Genomic DNA, 17,227 nt, shown 5'->3' with positions numbered 1-17,227 from the left:
GACAACTCTAGATAGAGGTATGTTCAATTTCCCTTGAATTATAAGCTTTGATAATTTCGCGAATTTTTTTCTCCAAGAAAAGATAATTTCCCTCTTACACCCTTGTGTTTTAGTAATTTCTTGCAAAAGCTCATTGATATACTTTACCTTAACTATTCGAAAATGTCTAGATGTACCCTGTTTGAAGTTTGGCTCACTCGTACCCTTGTCGTCCAATTTTTTGCATAAATATGCCCTTGTAGACGTTAGTTGGTTTGCTGGAAATAACCAACTCATTTTCCCTTTCATTAAATGATAAATTAAATTGTCACATCCCTTTTTAATTACAATTGGCATTTATATTAAAAAATAAATAAATTAATACACCTCTTTTAAACAATCTATCCGACCCATAAATCAATCCCTTTAATTAGTATATATTTATTTAAGGAAAAACTACAGAATATGGCAAACATCAATATACATTTAAAATAAATAGCTATAGTTTATTTTTATTATGTTATATGGATATAACTATACAATAAATAGCAAAGTTAATTATATACCAATAATCAGTTTTTCTTATATATATATTTAATATAAATAAATATTAAATAGAAAAGTTATTATTACACTCATAATTAATTATGTCCTCATCAATACTTTCTCTTTCATCAATATCCCTATATCAAAGATTTTTTGTATTTCCCCCAAATTTCTTCCAATTCAAGATCATTTTGTATGATTCTAGGAGCGATTTTTGTGATTTGAATTCATTAGGTATTTTCTAATTGATTTTTTTCCTCCTTTTTATGAAAATTTTATTTGTATACATCTATTTTCATCTATTTTTATAGGGTTTTGATTGAAGAATTTGCTTTTCATAAATTATATTGCTTTTATACTTTTCTTTCCATGGTGAAATTGCATATCTCCTTGCGATGAGTGTCACCTCTACTGCTGGAGCCATTATGTTACCATTGTTAGCAGAGAGTGTAGAGAGGGAATTTTGTTGTTTGTCAAATTTGTATATAGTATAATACTTATATACATAGACAATTGTATTGTAATATTAACACAAGTTGAAATAGTGATTTGTGAATACAAGTATATTTGGATACATAAGTAATATATCCAATTTGAAAGGTTGATTAGGCAATACAAGTATAGTTGGATACATTAATACTATATTTTTATAAATAGTATTATAGGAAAAACTTGATAAAAAAGAGATTGACATTTTGTTGGCTTTTTCAATTTTTTATACAACCGAACACTTACACTTTGATACCTACACATTCTATTGTTTTTCCATTTTTCTTATTTAACAACAGTGTATTCATATGTATACTGTATTGGTGTATTCATTTTTTATTTAACAACAGTGTATCCATGCATTTTCCAAATTGTTGTGTTCATATGCTAAAATTGTACTACGTTACCTTGTTTGATGTATTAATACATTAAGTTTTTATAAATACTTGTATACTTGATATATTAATACTTTAAGTTTTATAAATAGAAACACCAATTTGAATTCAAAGTATTCATATGCTAATTGTACAAGTAATATATTTTTCTTATTTAGTTATTGTAATTACAACTGTATTAGTGTATAAATAGAAAAATAAAAAACATATACAAAAATACAGCGAGAAAAAGACATGAATATTCTTTTATATTCAAAATTTTATGAATACCTTTATAATTAGTATTTTGTGAATATATTGTATTTATGAAAATACAACTTACTATTTGTATTATGTGAATGAATCGGGATATGCATTCAATATGTAAATATTAGTTGGTAATTTAATAATGGAAGTTTGAGTGATTTAGGGACATAATAAAAGGTTGGCAGTTATGGTAACATACCATACCTTATTTATTACATTGTAAGATTATTGTATAAATAATAAAAAAATAAAAAAATACAAACATGCAGCTAGAAGTTGACATAAAGTGTAGTCATTTTTAGTAAATAACATATTTATAGCTATTGAACTTTAATAATCCTATAACTATAGTCATTTTTGTAAGTTGCTCTCTATTTAACCATGACTTAAATAGGGAATAGGGATCCCAAAATCGATTATTTCTGCACCTGCGCCGGCTCGAAGGGCTGGCTAGGCCCAATTGGAGATTTCAGAATCAGTGATCAAACAATAAAATGGGCTTATCAGAAGATGGGCCCTGGACACGTCAGATCATCAATCCGATTTTATCCACTTATCTTGCAATATAAACCAAATTCGGCATACTCAAACAATTAATTCAAAACTTTATTACATTAATTAATTTACTACACTGTTCTGAACACTTCGATCAGAAATCCCAATCATCCTAATCTGAAACTTGATCTTCATCACGAAGGACCTCTAGCAGAATCATATGACGGCAGGCGGCGGCGGTGGTGCCGGTGCCGGCGGAGTCACCTCCGGCAAAAAACGACAACGTTCTGGTAGTTATAGTCGACTTTCCTCTACTATAGGAATCATCGACTCTTCTCGTCCAGATAATACCCTAACGGAACGCACACAGAAGACATCAGGTATTCGCCGCACAGCTTCTCACACCTTTATTGCACCGTCGTCCTCCGCTGCTGTTAGCGGAGGATTCAACGATTCAGCCACGGCTGACGTCGTGCTTCGTCTCTTTGTCGATCAATTGCCGCTGTTCGATACCGATGATTCCGAATCCATTTCAGCCGTCGATTCTGATCAATCCGATGTCCAGATCTATCTCCACTCCGATGTTCTCTGCCGTTCTAAGTATTTCGCTACTCTCTTATCCGACCGCTGGCAAAAGGAATCAAACGACGTCGATTCCGGGAATTCTTCAAGGATATTCCGACTTAATCTCGGCGTTCCCGCTACTCCTGGATCAATCGATCATCATTTGGCTGTTCTTCAGCTTCTATATACCAATGACTTCTCGACAACTATCCACAATGTTTCGGTAGCGTTGTGTTTACTTCCGGTGGCTTTGGAACTAATATTCGAAGATTGCATTAAGGCTTGTGTTCGGTTCCTTGAGGCCGTACCATGGGCTGAAGATGAAGAAAGGAAAATACTCAGTATAGTTCCCTTGCTAAGCAAGGAGGAATCTCAAGAGCTTCTCGCTAGGGTTTCGATTGACAAAATTGATTCGTCCGAACAAATGCTTCATGGATTGATATTATCAGCACTTCATAACCATCCTAACATGGCATTCGCTAAGGCATTTGTAGCTAAGCTGTTGAGGGACTTTTCGTCCAAAGAGGCAGCGAAGAGAGTGTTGGACGGTGCTTTTCAGACTAGCTTGAAGATTGTGAAGGAGTCGTTGGAGGAGTACTCAAGTCCTGACTTTAGAGGTGATCACAATGAGATTGAGGCAATTCAGAGGCTGAATTTGCATACTGCAATGACAAATGGGAGGCATTTGGTGTGGTTGGTGGAGAGGATGATTGAACTGAGAGTGGCCGATACAGCTGTACAAGAGTGGAGCAATCAGGCCGCATTTACTGCTGATTTGCTGAGGGCTTTCCGTGATGATGCATGGAGGAACATCGTTCCAGGGCTTCCTGCAGTTGTGCTTCGATGCACTTGCAAGCTTTCTAATGCAGTCGCCACGGGGACTATCTTGGCCACCAGACAGGTCCGTTTTGTTCTCTCAGGTCTACAAATGATTCTTTCTGGAATGTGTAATTGCAAAATATAGAGTCTAGGAAATACACTATTTGGGCTATGAGGGCTTTAGAAGTTACGCCTTTTGAAACGTTCTTGTTCCCTAGTTGCAAAATTAGGGACTATTTACACACAGACACCTTTAGGACTTGGAGCATCTTGCACTTGAACATATTCTTGCTCTAGCAAAGGATACTTCTAGGAGTGTATAACAGTGAGTTTTCGTGCTACTGTTTCACCTATCTTTCTCCTGCTTTCAGCTATTTTAGCTTGTAACTTTTGAATGCATGTAATAGTGGGACATCACTTGGAAGTTTTCCTATCCATTTGCAGTATTCAACTTCATGTCACATAGATCTTTATTCAAATGGGCATTGGCTTTTACATGTTCTGAGTTATATCTTGTGTTAGTTAGCCTTGTGCTGTTCTTTGAAAATGCGAGCTACTTCAGTAAGTTTTAGATCTTCATGGTGTGATGCTTCGTCAAAGAAACTGCAAGTTATGGTATCATATAACTGTTATCATGAATGCTCTACAGATGTTTATTCGTAGGCTGTACCATGTTTTTTTAGTAGCGTCACTGGAAGTGGCAGGATAATTGTAAAAGAATTGCTGCTAAACCATAGTGGTTCTGGTTTTACTTGTTGTACATTGGAGTTGCAGATGCTGGATGCTTTCTGTACTACTTATGTCAAATCTCAATACCCATGAATTGTTAATAACGTTACACTTACAGAACTAGCTTAGTTTTTCTTTGCAAGGCTGGTTTCTTAATTTGTATAGTTTGCTGGTACTGTTGCTTATAGAAGTACAAGCACTAGTAATGGAAGTTTCACATGTTACTTAAAACAAATGGGCAGCATAGAACCTTCTGTTTGTTTGTGGTTATAGGTCTAAATGGATGTAGCACAAGAGGAGGAGATAACGCCTTTTCAGGAACATCTAAATAGTGTTGATTGTTTCCAAGAGATGGTTTTGGATCTGGACAAGATGTTTTCCTTATTTGTACCTTGTTTTGTTTGACATCGTTGAAATGAATGATCTGTATTAAAGGTTAACTGAGTCGAAACCAGAAACATCATTCTACAATAACAGCTGCATTTTTATTTTTGCTGGTTGTGTCTGTTCTGGTGTTATCACCTGGCAAGTTAATGTTGTGCTTAACTGATAAATCATAAACGGTGATGCAATTTTTCCACAATCGCTTCTGCTTTACTTCATTTCTCTAATGCCTAAACAGGTTAGAATGAAGATCGTGAAAGATTGGCTTCCAGTGTTGATTTTGTGCAAAGACTATGTAACACCGATGACACCAAGTCACAAAACAATATATGTGGAGCTGGAAGACACGTTTTTGAGGATTATATCCACGCTTCCCTTGTCTGATGCCCAGGAGTTATTGCAACAGTGTCTCAGCTTTTCAACTAGAAATGTTGAAGACTGTCCTCACTTAATCAGCGCGTTTACCACCTGGTTCCGACGAGCAAATAGATTCCCCCTACCAGATATGTGATGGTTCGGTGGATGAGGATGGGGACAGTTTGGTGTCTAATGTCCACTAGTATCTCCATTGCAAGAGACACTGTTATTTGTACATAAAACGTGTTGTCTCACCTTTGTACTAGAAGTTATGTGGATTGTGCGACTCTTAGGTTGGTTACTTGGTGTTGCGCAGTATCCTTGACTGTAAGCATTGGTTATTAAGAGAATGACCAGCATGTACATAAGACATTGTGGCGTATGAAATCTGCCCATTTTATGTCTTTTAATTGCATTTCTTCTCTCTTTCACTCAGGGAGGTAGAAATTGGCTTCCCCTATCACCAGGCTTGTTTGTTGGTGATCTCGACTCCCTTGCTTCTATTATGTGTGTTCTAACAAAATTTGGCAGGTAAGCATGGCATTCCATGGCTTGTTACATTGTCAAAGGGGGACTTTTTCCGAAACTATTCACAGGAAATTTCGTAATGCACTGGGATAGTAATGTATAGCCATGTATCTAATATTCTAGGAATTAATTAGGGGCTTTTGAAAATATTTCATGCAGTTAGGTTGAAGAAATTCTGCGGATTTCAAAAGGTTATGTTAGCTGGTAGGTTAAACGTTTATTAAGTTTGAGCAGTTATTTCACCTTTTTAGCTCAATTGGATAAGTAAATGTATCAATTGAAATTTCAGCATGTTATTTAGCTTTGCACACTTCGTTTCAACGACAATCGGAGCTAGGTAAGTTCTATACGAGGATGTACGGCATGTAAATGTAGACGGGCGGATTTAGGGTGTTGGATGGGGTTTTCCGGGATGAACTGAAAAATCCAGTAACTATACAAGAAGCGAGTTGATCCAGAGGCAGAAAAGAACCTTTTAAGCTTGGGTTCGAATCTCACCACTAAAAAGTGTCATAACTACTTGCCCACTCAGTTATTTCAAGAACCATAGAGGAAATGTGGAACCTGGAGAGCAAAAATAAGGTCTACGACAAGAGAACAAAAAACACAAAGTTAACAACTTACTGCAATCTGTAAACAGTAATCTGATATTCAATTAGATTAAAACCTTTGAACAGACGGTGGAACGTTCACTGATACATTTGACCATGTTATAACACCAATAGAAGACCGACCTAAGAATTACTGACAAAAGAAAAAAAAAATGACAGCAGACCTATGAGAAATATGATTCAGTGAAGACTGTTCTAACAAGTGAGTATCGGTAGTTAGCAACAAGGTCTAAGGCTATACTGTAGCTCAAGTACACAAGATTCAAGTTTTATTCGTTACTGCTGGGAGTTTTATAAAAGACCAGTTCAGGAAGAAATGGAGAAAGGGCATAAACATTTCTGCTTACAAGAGGATCCTATATCACCTTGCATCATCAGCACTTAGTTTCAGAGAAAGTTATCAGTCAAAATCATCAAGTTAGCAGGTTTCATATTAGACGCCTTCTGAAGTTGGAAGTTCCTTGGTAGGTACGAACAAGAAGCCCGACTCCTATACCAATACCAACACAAACACTAAGGCCAATTCCAACACCAACTCTTACACCAGAATTGAACCAGGATAATTCCCCATCTTCACCTTCTATATATTCCATCCTTGAGTAATGATTATATTCATCATGCTCTTGTTTCTGTCTTTCATGATCTGTAACCTGCAAATGGATCATTGACGCAATTGTGAAAACACATTCATGATGATTGACAAAGGAAAAACAGATGGATGGTTGTATTACATATCAAAAATCATTAAATCAGGTGCCTCTTGCTAGACTTCCATAATCACATAGGCTAACAATAAGCCTAAGAAGAGAACAGGGAATAGACAAAGAAATTAACATGCAAACTATTATATACCCCATAATGCAGATCAGATAAAAGGGAAAACTAAATCCACACCTAAGGAAACTTCAGTAACTTGTCAAGGCATTCAAATTCTAACAAGTTCAACAATTATTTCAGTAGGAAGTTTGTTGAGATTTGATCCGTAAATCATGCCATTGAGTTTTCAAGTATATATGCATAGTGTTTAGTCAGTTGTTATCTTGTGCTTTACTGCATTAGATTCCCCTTTCTCTCTATGTTCATAAATTGAAATGAGGAATTTAGCTTGTGCTCACGGAAGGAGTCCTCGTACTGAAAAAAATTGGTACTGGTGGGTGCCAAGTTCCTGATTACTTGGGTAGATAAGAGATGCAATATCTCAAATACTAACATATATGGTATATCATCTTCTTTTTGGAAACAACCTCTCTACCCCCACGAAGGTAGGGGTAAGGTCTGCATATACCCCACACTCCCCACACACCACTGGTGACATCACACTGGATATTTTGTATTACGGTGTACTATCTTATATGCTAGCACAAAGTTTTTTGTTTCCTTTCATCCATGTGGTATCCTGGTAAGAAGTAGAAACATCAACACACAAAACGAAAAGGTAAGACACATATGTGTGTATCTAAGTATACATGTGTGTACATATGAGTATGTGTATATAATTCTGGGGCAGATTCTATCCTTTGTTTCCCAAGATTTCAAGATAAGTTTGCTCATGGTACTCAAGCATTATTGGCTGGCCCTGAGTAGTGGGTACTGACAGCACAAGATAAGAAAATACAGTTACAGAGGAGCTAAAAACTACTACATCAAATATGGAAAAGCTGTCAAACAAAAAAGACTAACAAAAATTATTTGGCATGAAGGGTGAAAAATTGCTAATTACTACTGGTTAAACATTGATCGAGTTGTAAATTATCTTAAACAAAGCTAGAACTGCAACCACTGTATAGGTGTAAACATCAAATCACCACAACTAGTAATATACCTGCATTGCATATGAAGAGGAAATATGGTACTGGCTTTCGGTTGCCTCATATTCTGGTATAGATTCCAGCATTCCTTGCCTTTGTTGCTTCTTCCGGTGTCCGAGTTCTAAGGTCCTTGTCAGTATAATTGGTTTCCCTGAGAAACAACCAGCCACATAAACTTCAATTACAGGAGAAACCAAATCCGTACCGAGGTGTTGGTTTCCTTTAAGAAAGCTAGAACTAGAGCCAGCAAGCACATCTGTTTCACAATTGATGCTCCAAGATTGACCATGATTTTCAGATTCACCGATAAACCCATTGCTATTACATAGTTCTAATGAGCCATACAACACAACAACATCCCTATCGTAAACCTCAAATCTCACACTTCCTGTCATACTTATACTATCCGTACTAACAAAAGTGACCTCCTCGGATTTCTTATCGTACCTATCTCTTCTGAGTACAGTGGATACCCCATCAGAATAAATTCCAGTCCGTGCACCATTCACTTCCAAAAGTGTATCGCGATTCAGCGGAACATGGTTCACCGTGAGGTACTCGGCGGTCAAATCATCAAGCTCACATTTGCTAATTCTAACATAAAACACTCTCAAATCTAACCATTGTAAAGATAGCTTAAATCCTGGCTGATAAGTAGAGTGCCTCATGAGACTCTGGCCATTCTCAGCCACTCCATACCCATTCTCGTGCGAGTTCTCCATTCCTTCACAAAAATCAAGGCTATTGCTCACCAAAATCCATCAAGATTTAGTTGGCAAGGAACCCCAAAAGTAGGATTCATAACAGTGAAGAGAACCTGGCAAAAGAGAAAGCAACAAGACAGATATTGTTACAAATCCCACATATTTGAGGTAACTCTAAGACAAAAGGAATGACTAAGAAACAAGTAGCATCAACTAATTATATCAAACTACTGAGATATAAACATGAAGGAGATGAATTTCCAATCAGAGAATCGGATAAAATAAAATTGGGGGTACAAGAAATGGAGAGGGGATTACAAAGTGGTGAATGAACACTCACCAACAAGTAACAAGTGAAAGTTCAGATACTGAGATTTTCCATTCATATAGTACTAAAATCTTTCTTCTCCATTCACACAAGAAAAGAAGAAGGTTATAACTCCAAGAACAAAAAAGTGAATCACATATAAAGGTGGGACCTTTATAGGACAACAAAAATTCATATCTGATAAAAAGTTTCAAAAAGCAATGAAACAGTAGAAGAAACCCCCAAAACCATCTTGACAGCAAGTCAACTAATAAAGATAAACTGGAGAGATAAGAAACCTTAAACTCCAACACAGTAAGCAGTAATTTCAAATCTTGAATTACCAAGAAAAGTACCCCATGAGCAGAAATGACAGTTGTGAATAATCAAGAAGTGAATGTATTACCAGAGATCAAGAAAGAGAGAGTGAATGTGAACCCCTTCAATTCCAAAACCAATTTAATAAATTTTGTAACAGAGAGAGAGATAGAGGGGGTCATTTATGAAGAAGAAAGTAAAAGAGCAACCAAATTCCAACAAAAGACTCATCAGCACTAAAAGACAGAGGTGTGAAGACGTCACGTATAGAAACAAACAAAATAACATAAAACACAAAACTTGTGTGAAAGAAAGATAGCATCATTCATCATTTAGCAACAAACACTATTCCATGCAAACCATACAACTCACCTTTTTGCCTGTACTCTATCGAACACCAAAACTATACATGACTTCTTTCAACAATCCATATTTTTAACTTTCACCTCTAAATACTACTCCCTTTGTCTCTTTTCAGTATTTGATAGTCAAATAATTTAAATTATATTTTAACTCTCTTGAATATTTATATCTTTGAAAACATAAGAAGTACCCTAACAACTTAGAATATGTAAACATATTCACCTCTCTTTTTACTTGTCCTTTATACTAAAATGTTCACTTTCACTTGTTGCTTTTATCCTATCAAAAGAAAACATATTTCTTTTACATATTTATCGTTAATATTAATTATTTATTCACAAAAATATTATAACAAAATACATATATTAATATTTTTTAGGAAATATAAAAAATCCAAAACAGATAGTAAGAAATAATGTGCAAAAGGAGTATTTAAAAACATTACAATAAAAAAAACTAATCTGAGTCTCAAATTTCAAAAAATATCAAATAAATTATAACGAAGGGAGTATATACGGAGAAATATTAGAGATGAAACTCCTTTTAACTAGTATATCCCAAATTAAATTTGCTACATGTATAACATAAGTAGATGTAGAAAGAATCTAATTGTAAATAACAGAGGGATGTGTTATATATGAGAATTTGGACGAATCTAGGTAGAAGGTTCCCAATACCCTTGTAAAAAAATAAATTTTATTTATATAATAAAATAATAAATAATAAAATTTCTTTGACAAGAATTGAAACTTTCAGCTCTACTTCTTGCTAATTATTAAAGTTATTGATCTTTTTCTTTGAATTTGATCCTGTCTCCGCCATCTGCAAGTAAAGCCAACCAATTTGGGAAATATAATAGTATATATATGTTTTTCAATTTATTTGTCTCTCTTTTTTAAATTAGTAAAGAAAAACTTTTCTTTTGATAACTTTTTAGTTTTGATTTTCTAGATAACAAATTATTTCAAATTATAAGATTAAAAAATATTTTGATAAATTTTATATTTATTACTTTTTTGAATTTTGTGTCAAATTAAAAATAAGACAAATAAATTGAAACGAGAAAGAGTTAATGGGCGAGGAAAGTGGAAATGCATGCATAAGCAAAGGAGGGAATGAACGGTTGGGAATAAGATGGAGAATGGAGCCAAATGGTGTCTGTCGTTGCAAAAATATCTTATCCTGCATTGTACTGCACCAAAAGACTGAAAAGAGACACCTCCTCCCTATATTTTGTTTTAACAGTTTTCTGCTCCCACCAAAAGCAATCATCTTAAAAAACACGCACGTCATCCTCCCTACATATATATTTAATATTATCACACTAAAAATAATAATTCTATGTACTAGTACTTATTACAACATTGAAAGAGTACCGTTGAAAATTTCTCATTAAAAAGAGAATAAACAACGGAATATACATACATCAGTTGGTGATCTATCACATTTTATTGGCATAGAATGTGATCATACTTTCTTTTTTTCATTTCCTCCAATAACATATTGAAGTCCGACTACATTTAAATGGCAGGTTGCAAGACCTAAAACACAAAATTTTCAATAAGATTCTTTTCATATTTAAAACTCCAACCTGAGAGAACCTAACAAATGGTTGCCTTAAGTTATTTTATATGCAATTCCATGAACATTCACTTGGCATGAATAGCTTTTGTTGTTCCTTTTATTTTCTTTCAACGGACGAGAAAGAAAACAGAATGCACCAAAGTATTGAAGTATTTATACTCCATATTTTAAATACAAATAATATATCTATCTATACTATATTATAAACATGAATATCCGTTGTTTGAACCTTCATTAAAAGACTTCGTTTTAGATAAAATTATCTTTTTACAAGGTGCACTAGATTTTTTTTTTTATATACATTTCTCGACAGACAAATAAAATGATTCTAATATATTTTTAACGTTATTTACAACTTACTGTAATAAGTGTAAGTTGTATATTTCCGTTGAGATTCCTGGAGGAACACAAGTTTGGCTAAAGTATGGGAATGGGCATTTGAGGTTAAAAATGAATTGAAGTTGAGGAATAAAATATATAGCACGTGAACAACGTCCGACACATCATCTTCTTCATACCATAATCACGTGCTCTTTTATCATACTACCTCACGTAATGTCTTCTACTCCCTCCGTCCACAATTGTTTGTCAGGGTAAGATCATGCACATCCCTCAAGGAAAATTTAAATATAAGGTGTAATTTGACTAATATAACCCTACTATATCAAGAATACCAAAAGTCCACATAACTTTTCAATTGAACTACACAATCATTAAGGGCAGAATTGGAAAAAAGTGACTAATTATTTCTTGATTGTTTAAATTGACAATTAATCTTGGACATCTATTTTTAGTGTACCTGCCAAACAATTGTGGACAGAGAGAGTATAATATTTTCATCGAAAATTACGACATCTCGGCAACCAAGCTATTCATATGCAAAGTGTCTATATGAAACTGCACAAAAAATTTGTTGCTTACCATTGACACTAGTTGTGTGAAACTTTTCTATCTCACAATTTGGTGAACCCAAAATTATAAGGTTTGGGTTGAACAATTTGTGAGATGGCACACTACTAGGGTTAGTAGTAAGAAACACAACGTAATTTTACTCTACAGGCAATCATTTGAATTATTTTTCTCAACTTCCTGTTCTCTGAGTAGGCAGCATATAGATGCCCATCTCTTGGGACCATCTAAACATTATTCAAGATTTGAAAAGGTACTCAGATGTCAGTATGGTATTTTGTGAGGAAGATTCTCAACAGCAACATAAACTTTGGAACCCATTTTTGCACCCTAGTTTCCATCCATCACCAAAACAAACAGCTATAGTAAGTTGAACACGAAAGAGGAACTGATTTGCAACAACAATTTTTACAATAAATGGCAATTGTAAGGAGAGAGCACTGGAAAATGAACAAAACTTCAATCTCTTTAGAACTATAAATTGATCATCCAGATCCAAATTGGGTAAGTCCTATCATGGTTTCATATAACTTTTCCATGCAGACCCCATTGGTACGAAAGGAGTAATTGCAGTGACATAGCCACTTGAGTCTATGACCATGGACGTTTACTTTACAGATAGTCAGCTTGCCATATCGGAAATCTAGTTCAAGATAATGCTCTATTTCATTCACAGATTGGTATGAAATAGAGCCATCTTAACAATCAAAAAACAAGGGAAAGTACAAATAAGAGCATTCACCAACACCCTTTATTTTGTGGATTACTTTATAAGAAATTTCAGCTTATATTTGACGAAAAAACTCAGCGATAGAGACTTTCAGATCTCAGATTCTCTGCAATCTCAGTTTCCCATCGATCTCCATTCTCAAGAAGTTTCTCCTTGTCGTAAAGGAGTTCCTGATGCATGCAATTTATATTAGTCAAGGTATGTAACAGTAGAAGTTCATTTATTTCAAAATTTTTGCTAATATAATTATTACAACAGACCTCATGAGTTTCAGTTGCAAACTCAAAGTTGGGCCCCTCAACAATGGCATCAACAGGGCAGGCTTCTTGGCAGAATCCACAGTAGATGCACTTTGTCATATCAATATCATACCTGTAATCGTTGATATAGACATGAGCATGGATGTCCAAGTATCTAATGGGACAATCAGCTAACTGATAAAAGTGTACCTAGTTGTTCGACGACTGCCATCTTCTCGCTCTTCGGCCTCGATTGTGATAGCTTGAGCAGGGCAAATCTGTTAAAAATCCCAATTCATTTGTATCAGTAACATAGGTAATCATATACTTCAACATGTAGAATGCTAGAGCCTAGCAATATCACCCACACAAGTCTTAAAATAAGTAGAGCACTATAGCAGTATATATTCCCTAATATCTCTTTTGTGAAAAAAAAAAAGAAAGAAGATATATATAATCCTCCCTAAGAAAAGCTTCTTTTTAGGTTGAACTGCTAAAAAACAGTGCCAATTGGGGGTGGCACAACAGTTTTATCACGTTTAGTTCACTTATCTTAATTTTCAAATAGACAAACTGATTGTGAGACTATTTACACAGTTCAAAACATTATTGTGCTTCCATAAAGAATATATTGTTGTACAGATTTCCCCATTATGCATATATTGTCAACTTGAGCTTAATCAACATACTACCCAAGATCAGGACCCTTGATCTAGAAAAGAGGGAGTTCAGTCGAGCAGTTTCTGTGATCTTACAGTTTATTATCAAAAGCACATATTTCACTACTATTCTTCCTTTTTTAATTAAGAAGAAACTTCGTTTGTTTCCATCCATGAAAGAATGGAAGTAGTCAGTAGCTACCCCAGAATGCAAGAAGTCACACACCTCAATGAAGCAGTAGAAGACCAACACTAACATCATAATAACCCAAATCTCAGCAAACAGAGAACAACTACAGACACAGGTCCGAATCAGTAGTGTGTAAACATAAATTGCAGTACAATCATAGTAGGTCAGCACTTACAGCTTCACAAAGTTTACATGCAATGCATCTTTCCTCTCCTGTGGCATAACGTCGCAGGGCGTGTTCTCCACGGAAACGAGGGCTTAAAGGCCCCTTTTCAAAAGGATAGTTTATCTGCAATATAACGGTATTTGATTTGCTACTCAAAAAGGTAAAGTCTGAGAGGTTAGCATATCAAATGCTACCACCTAAGATGAGTTGAAGACTGTCCAATTGGCAATCGAACAAAAACTTTTAAAGGTAAAAAGCTAGTGGAAGCATGAGAGACTTACAGTCACTTTCTTTTCAAAGAAGTACTTGAGCGTCAACATCAGACCTCGAACCATTTCAGTTAAAAAGAGTGTATTTATGCTTCGCTCAAAGACTGCATTTAGTCAAAAAAATCAGAAACAGGTAATGCCAAAGGCATCGCTAGGGGAATCTAAATGCTACACAGGGTCAGAATTCTTTAAAAGGATTTACCTGAATTCCAATCTTTTGATAGTTCCTTTGCTAGCTGCTCTCTTTCTTCATCATCTGACATGAAAGAAAAAGCAATGGACAATGGAAGTAAGTTATACTGAGGAACCCCAAAATAAGGCACTAAACGACCCAGGCAGCTGATAGCAAAGCAACGACTTTCAGTTGAGTAATACTAACTACTTTCTATTATGAACTTTGAGTTGAGGAGTACTAACTACTTCGTCATCGGAGTAAATTATTGCTCCGAATCATTTAGAACCTCCTATTAAGACCCTCAAGAATTGGTTTTCATATACCCCAGCATTTACTGAAAAAAAACCAACATACTCAGGGTGCAGTGCCAATCTAGAATAATAATGTGCAACAGAAAAAATGGGGCAATCCGCCATTAAATAGAATCCTATGCACGCATGCGACTGATTTCCTCACTCAAAGAGCATTCAGTGCTTGAATATTTGGAAAGACGATTTTATGTTTCATCTTATCTCTGTTGAAGGTTATTTATTTTTAGCAAAGTCCACATCTTTACACATGCAGCAAATGATGTTACCTTCTCCAATACGCATCAGGGTTCCAACATGTTGGACAAGTATTCTGATAGCCTAGCCTTCTAAATCCATTTAGAATTGCAAATGGATTTCCCAACAGGTAATTAGACGGCATAATAGACAGGTGTTTCTACTTGCAAGAATTTGCATGGTCCCATCCAGAATAACTATGTACCATGTTACGAGCTATTTTGGTTGTAATATTATCTTAGCCACAATAGAAATTGGATTGTGGACATTAATACTATAGGTATGAGCACGACAAGAATATCATGCGCAAGATGATGCTTGACCTACTTTTCTCTCAAAATCTTCCATGGAAAGTAATACTCATTTCAAATATCAGAAAAGGTTCTAGTGGTCTTATAATCTAATTATTTAACCCGAAAAAAATAAAATATACGACCGAGGTCCCCAACAAATTCTAAACATCCCATATTTCCTACTACTCCCTTGGTAATTGTGCTCATCTAAGTGAGCAACCCAGTAGGAAAGGAAGGTACTACGTACCACACTGTGTAACAGTTACATCCCCACTAAAGATCAAAAGTTATTCCAGTGAGCTACAATCTTTTCTCTACAGCTACATCATCCACATACATGCTTCACATGCTAAGAGACTCACGGCAAAGGGTGATGGATTTGGGTGGGGGAGGGGGGGGGGGGGGAGAGCGCAATGCAAACCTTTGTCGGTTGAAAACGAATGCTTGGTAGCAAATGATCGAGTACCAAGCAGAGTTCCATTAGGTGTATTAGTCCCTTGCCACGCTTGTCCTGCCAAAACCTACAGTTCCCACAGAAAGAAAAAAGTGTCAAACCATTCTATTAAGCCGTAAGATATGGAATGCACATATACATACACATACATATACAAGCAGCCATACTGACCAAGAACCTACAACATAGTAAAGTAACAGCAGACTCTCGTATCTCCGGATAAAGTTTCTCAACAGACACAATGTATTGTATGTAGCATCTTAAAGTTTAAGAGGTTAAAAAAGAAGGAAATGTTTTTAAAATGGTAAACCCACACCAAACCCCCTCCCCCACCCCACACGATATCCAACAGTACAGCTTTCCCACTTTGCCTTGTAATGTAACTCTGAACCCTCAACCTTATTATAGAAAATGGATGTCCTTACCACCAAGATATCCATCACTTGTCAAAAGCAAATACACATAGTATAAGAGAGTAAAAGTACTGGCATCCATAATGTTGAGCAGATGACTAGGGAAAGCCTGAATTGTAATCCATCACTCAGCATCTCCTCCATAAACAGCAATTTCTACACATTTCTTTCTCTTTAACCTATCTAACCCCGTCAGTCCCTACAAGTATTTAAGCTAACCCGTACTAGAATTATTCCAAATTTATCCTCTTGCGATTTGAATCGGGCAATAGAAAGACGAGACGGAGAGTAGAGTGGAGAACAATAAATTGTGCCCTAAAGAGTAAAGACGCCCCATATTCTTATCCAAAATGAGAGTCTCCCCCAAACACCCAAATCCATCACAACACTAATTTTCAAACATGAGGTCGTTTCCATAACCTTGTCTTGAAGATAACCTAATGCCTAGGAAAGTTAATGCCGATGAAATTGAGTGTCCAAACGGTTCAATTGATATCAGTAAAGTTAGGGTTCAAGAAACCATTCTGACGAGAAATTGAGTCTGAAACAACTGGAGATGTAAGAATTAAATGAGGAAAAGAAAGAGATAGAGAGAGACTTACAAGCTGACGAGAACGAAGAGCAGATAAAGATTTGCGAGCTAATATAGCGGCCATTGGAGTCCAGATGCGAGAAAACCAAAAGCGATTGGCCAATAACTGAAATGCTCCGCTTACACCTATTATACTCGGTCGGTTCACCGGCTTATGAAACCGTCTCAACATCCTACCATATATTTATTTTCTTTTTTTTTTAAGGGCGTGTTGAGTTTTTTTTTTTTTAATATATTTATTTATTTATTGGAAAAAAATATTTTCCTTGAAACGAACACAACACCTAAAGTTCATGCATCTTTTCCTTATTTTCTTTCAATTCATAAGTTGGGTATTCGTTTTGGATTTGATTGGTAGTGTTTCTAT

The 17,227-nt window shown here is 35.5% G+C and overlaps 3 protein-coding genes across 3 annotated transcripts; 1 reads left to right on the top strand and 2 right to left on the bottom strand.

Moving 5' to 3' along the window:
- The first annotated feature begins 2,257 nt into the window (after positions 1–2,257).
- LOC125861455 (BTB/POZ domain-containing protein At3g05675-like) lies at positions 2,258–5,463 on the top strand. The gene is made up of 2 exons (XM_049541564.1): positions 2,258–3,615; positions 4,885–5,463. The coding sequence occupies exons 1-2, from the start codon at positions 2,371–2,373 to the stop codon at positions 5,155–5,157; spliced, it is 1,518 nt and encodes a 505-aa protein (XP_049397521.1). The 5' UTR covers positions 2,258–2,370; the 3' UTR covers positions 5,158–5,463.
- Positions 5,464–6,166: 703 nt separating this feature from the next.
- LOC125867334 (uncharacterized protein At1g01500-like) lies at positions 6,167–9,491 on the bottom strand. The gene is made up of 3 exons (XM_049548175.1): positions 9,368–9,491; positions 7,965–8,767; positions 6,167–6,792 (listed from the first exon to the last, which is right to left on the bottom strand). Exons 2-3 carry the CDS (start codon positions 8,670–8,672, stop codon positions 6,571–6,573), a joined length of 930 nt encoding a protein of 309 aa, XP_049404132.1. The 5' UTR covers positions 8,673–8,767; positions 9,368–9,491; the 3' UTR covers positions 6,167–6,570.
- Positions 9,492–12,583: 3,092 nt separating this feature from the next.
- Positions 12,584–17,050, bottom strand: LOC125869019 (NADH dehydrogenase [ubiquinone] iron-sulfur protein 8, mitochondrial-like). Its single transcript, XM_049549912.1, has 8 exons — positions 16,871–17,050; positions 15,823–15,922; positions 14,591–14,644; positions 14,401–14,492; positions 14,129–14,242; positions 13,315–13,382; positions 13,126–13,237; positions 12,584–13,035 (listed from the first exon to the last, which is right to left on the bottom strand). Exons 1-8 carry the CDS (start codon positions 17,030–17,032, stop codon positions 12,940–12,942), a joined length of 798 nt encoding a protein of 265 aa, XP_049405869.1. The 5' UTR covers positions 17,033–17,050; the 3' UTR covers positions 12,584–12,939.
- Positions 17,051–17,227: the final 177 nt, after the last annotated feature.

This window comes from Solanum stenotomum, chromosome 1 (assembly GCF_019186545.1).
Source record: "Solanum stenotomum isolate F172 chromosome 1, ASM1918654v1, whole genome shotgun sequence".
In the NCBI taxonomy this organism is placed as follows: Eukaryota; Viridiplantae; Streptophyta; class Magnoliopsida; order Solanales; family Solanaceae; genus Solanum; species Solanum stenotomum.
This window is presented reverse-complemented; position numbering and strand designations above follow the sequence as displayed.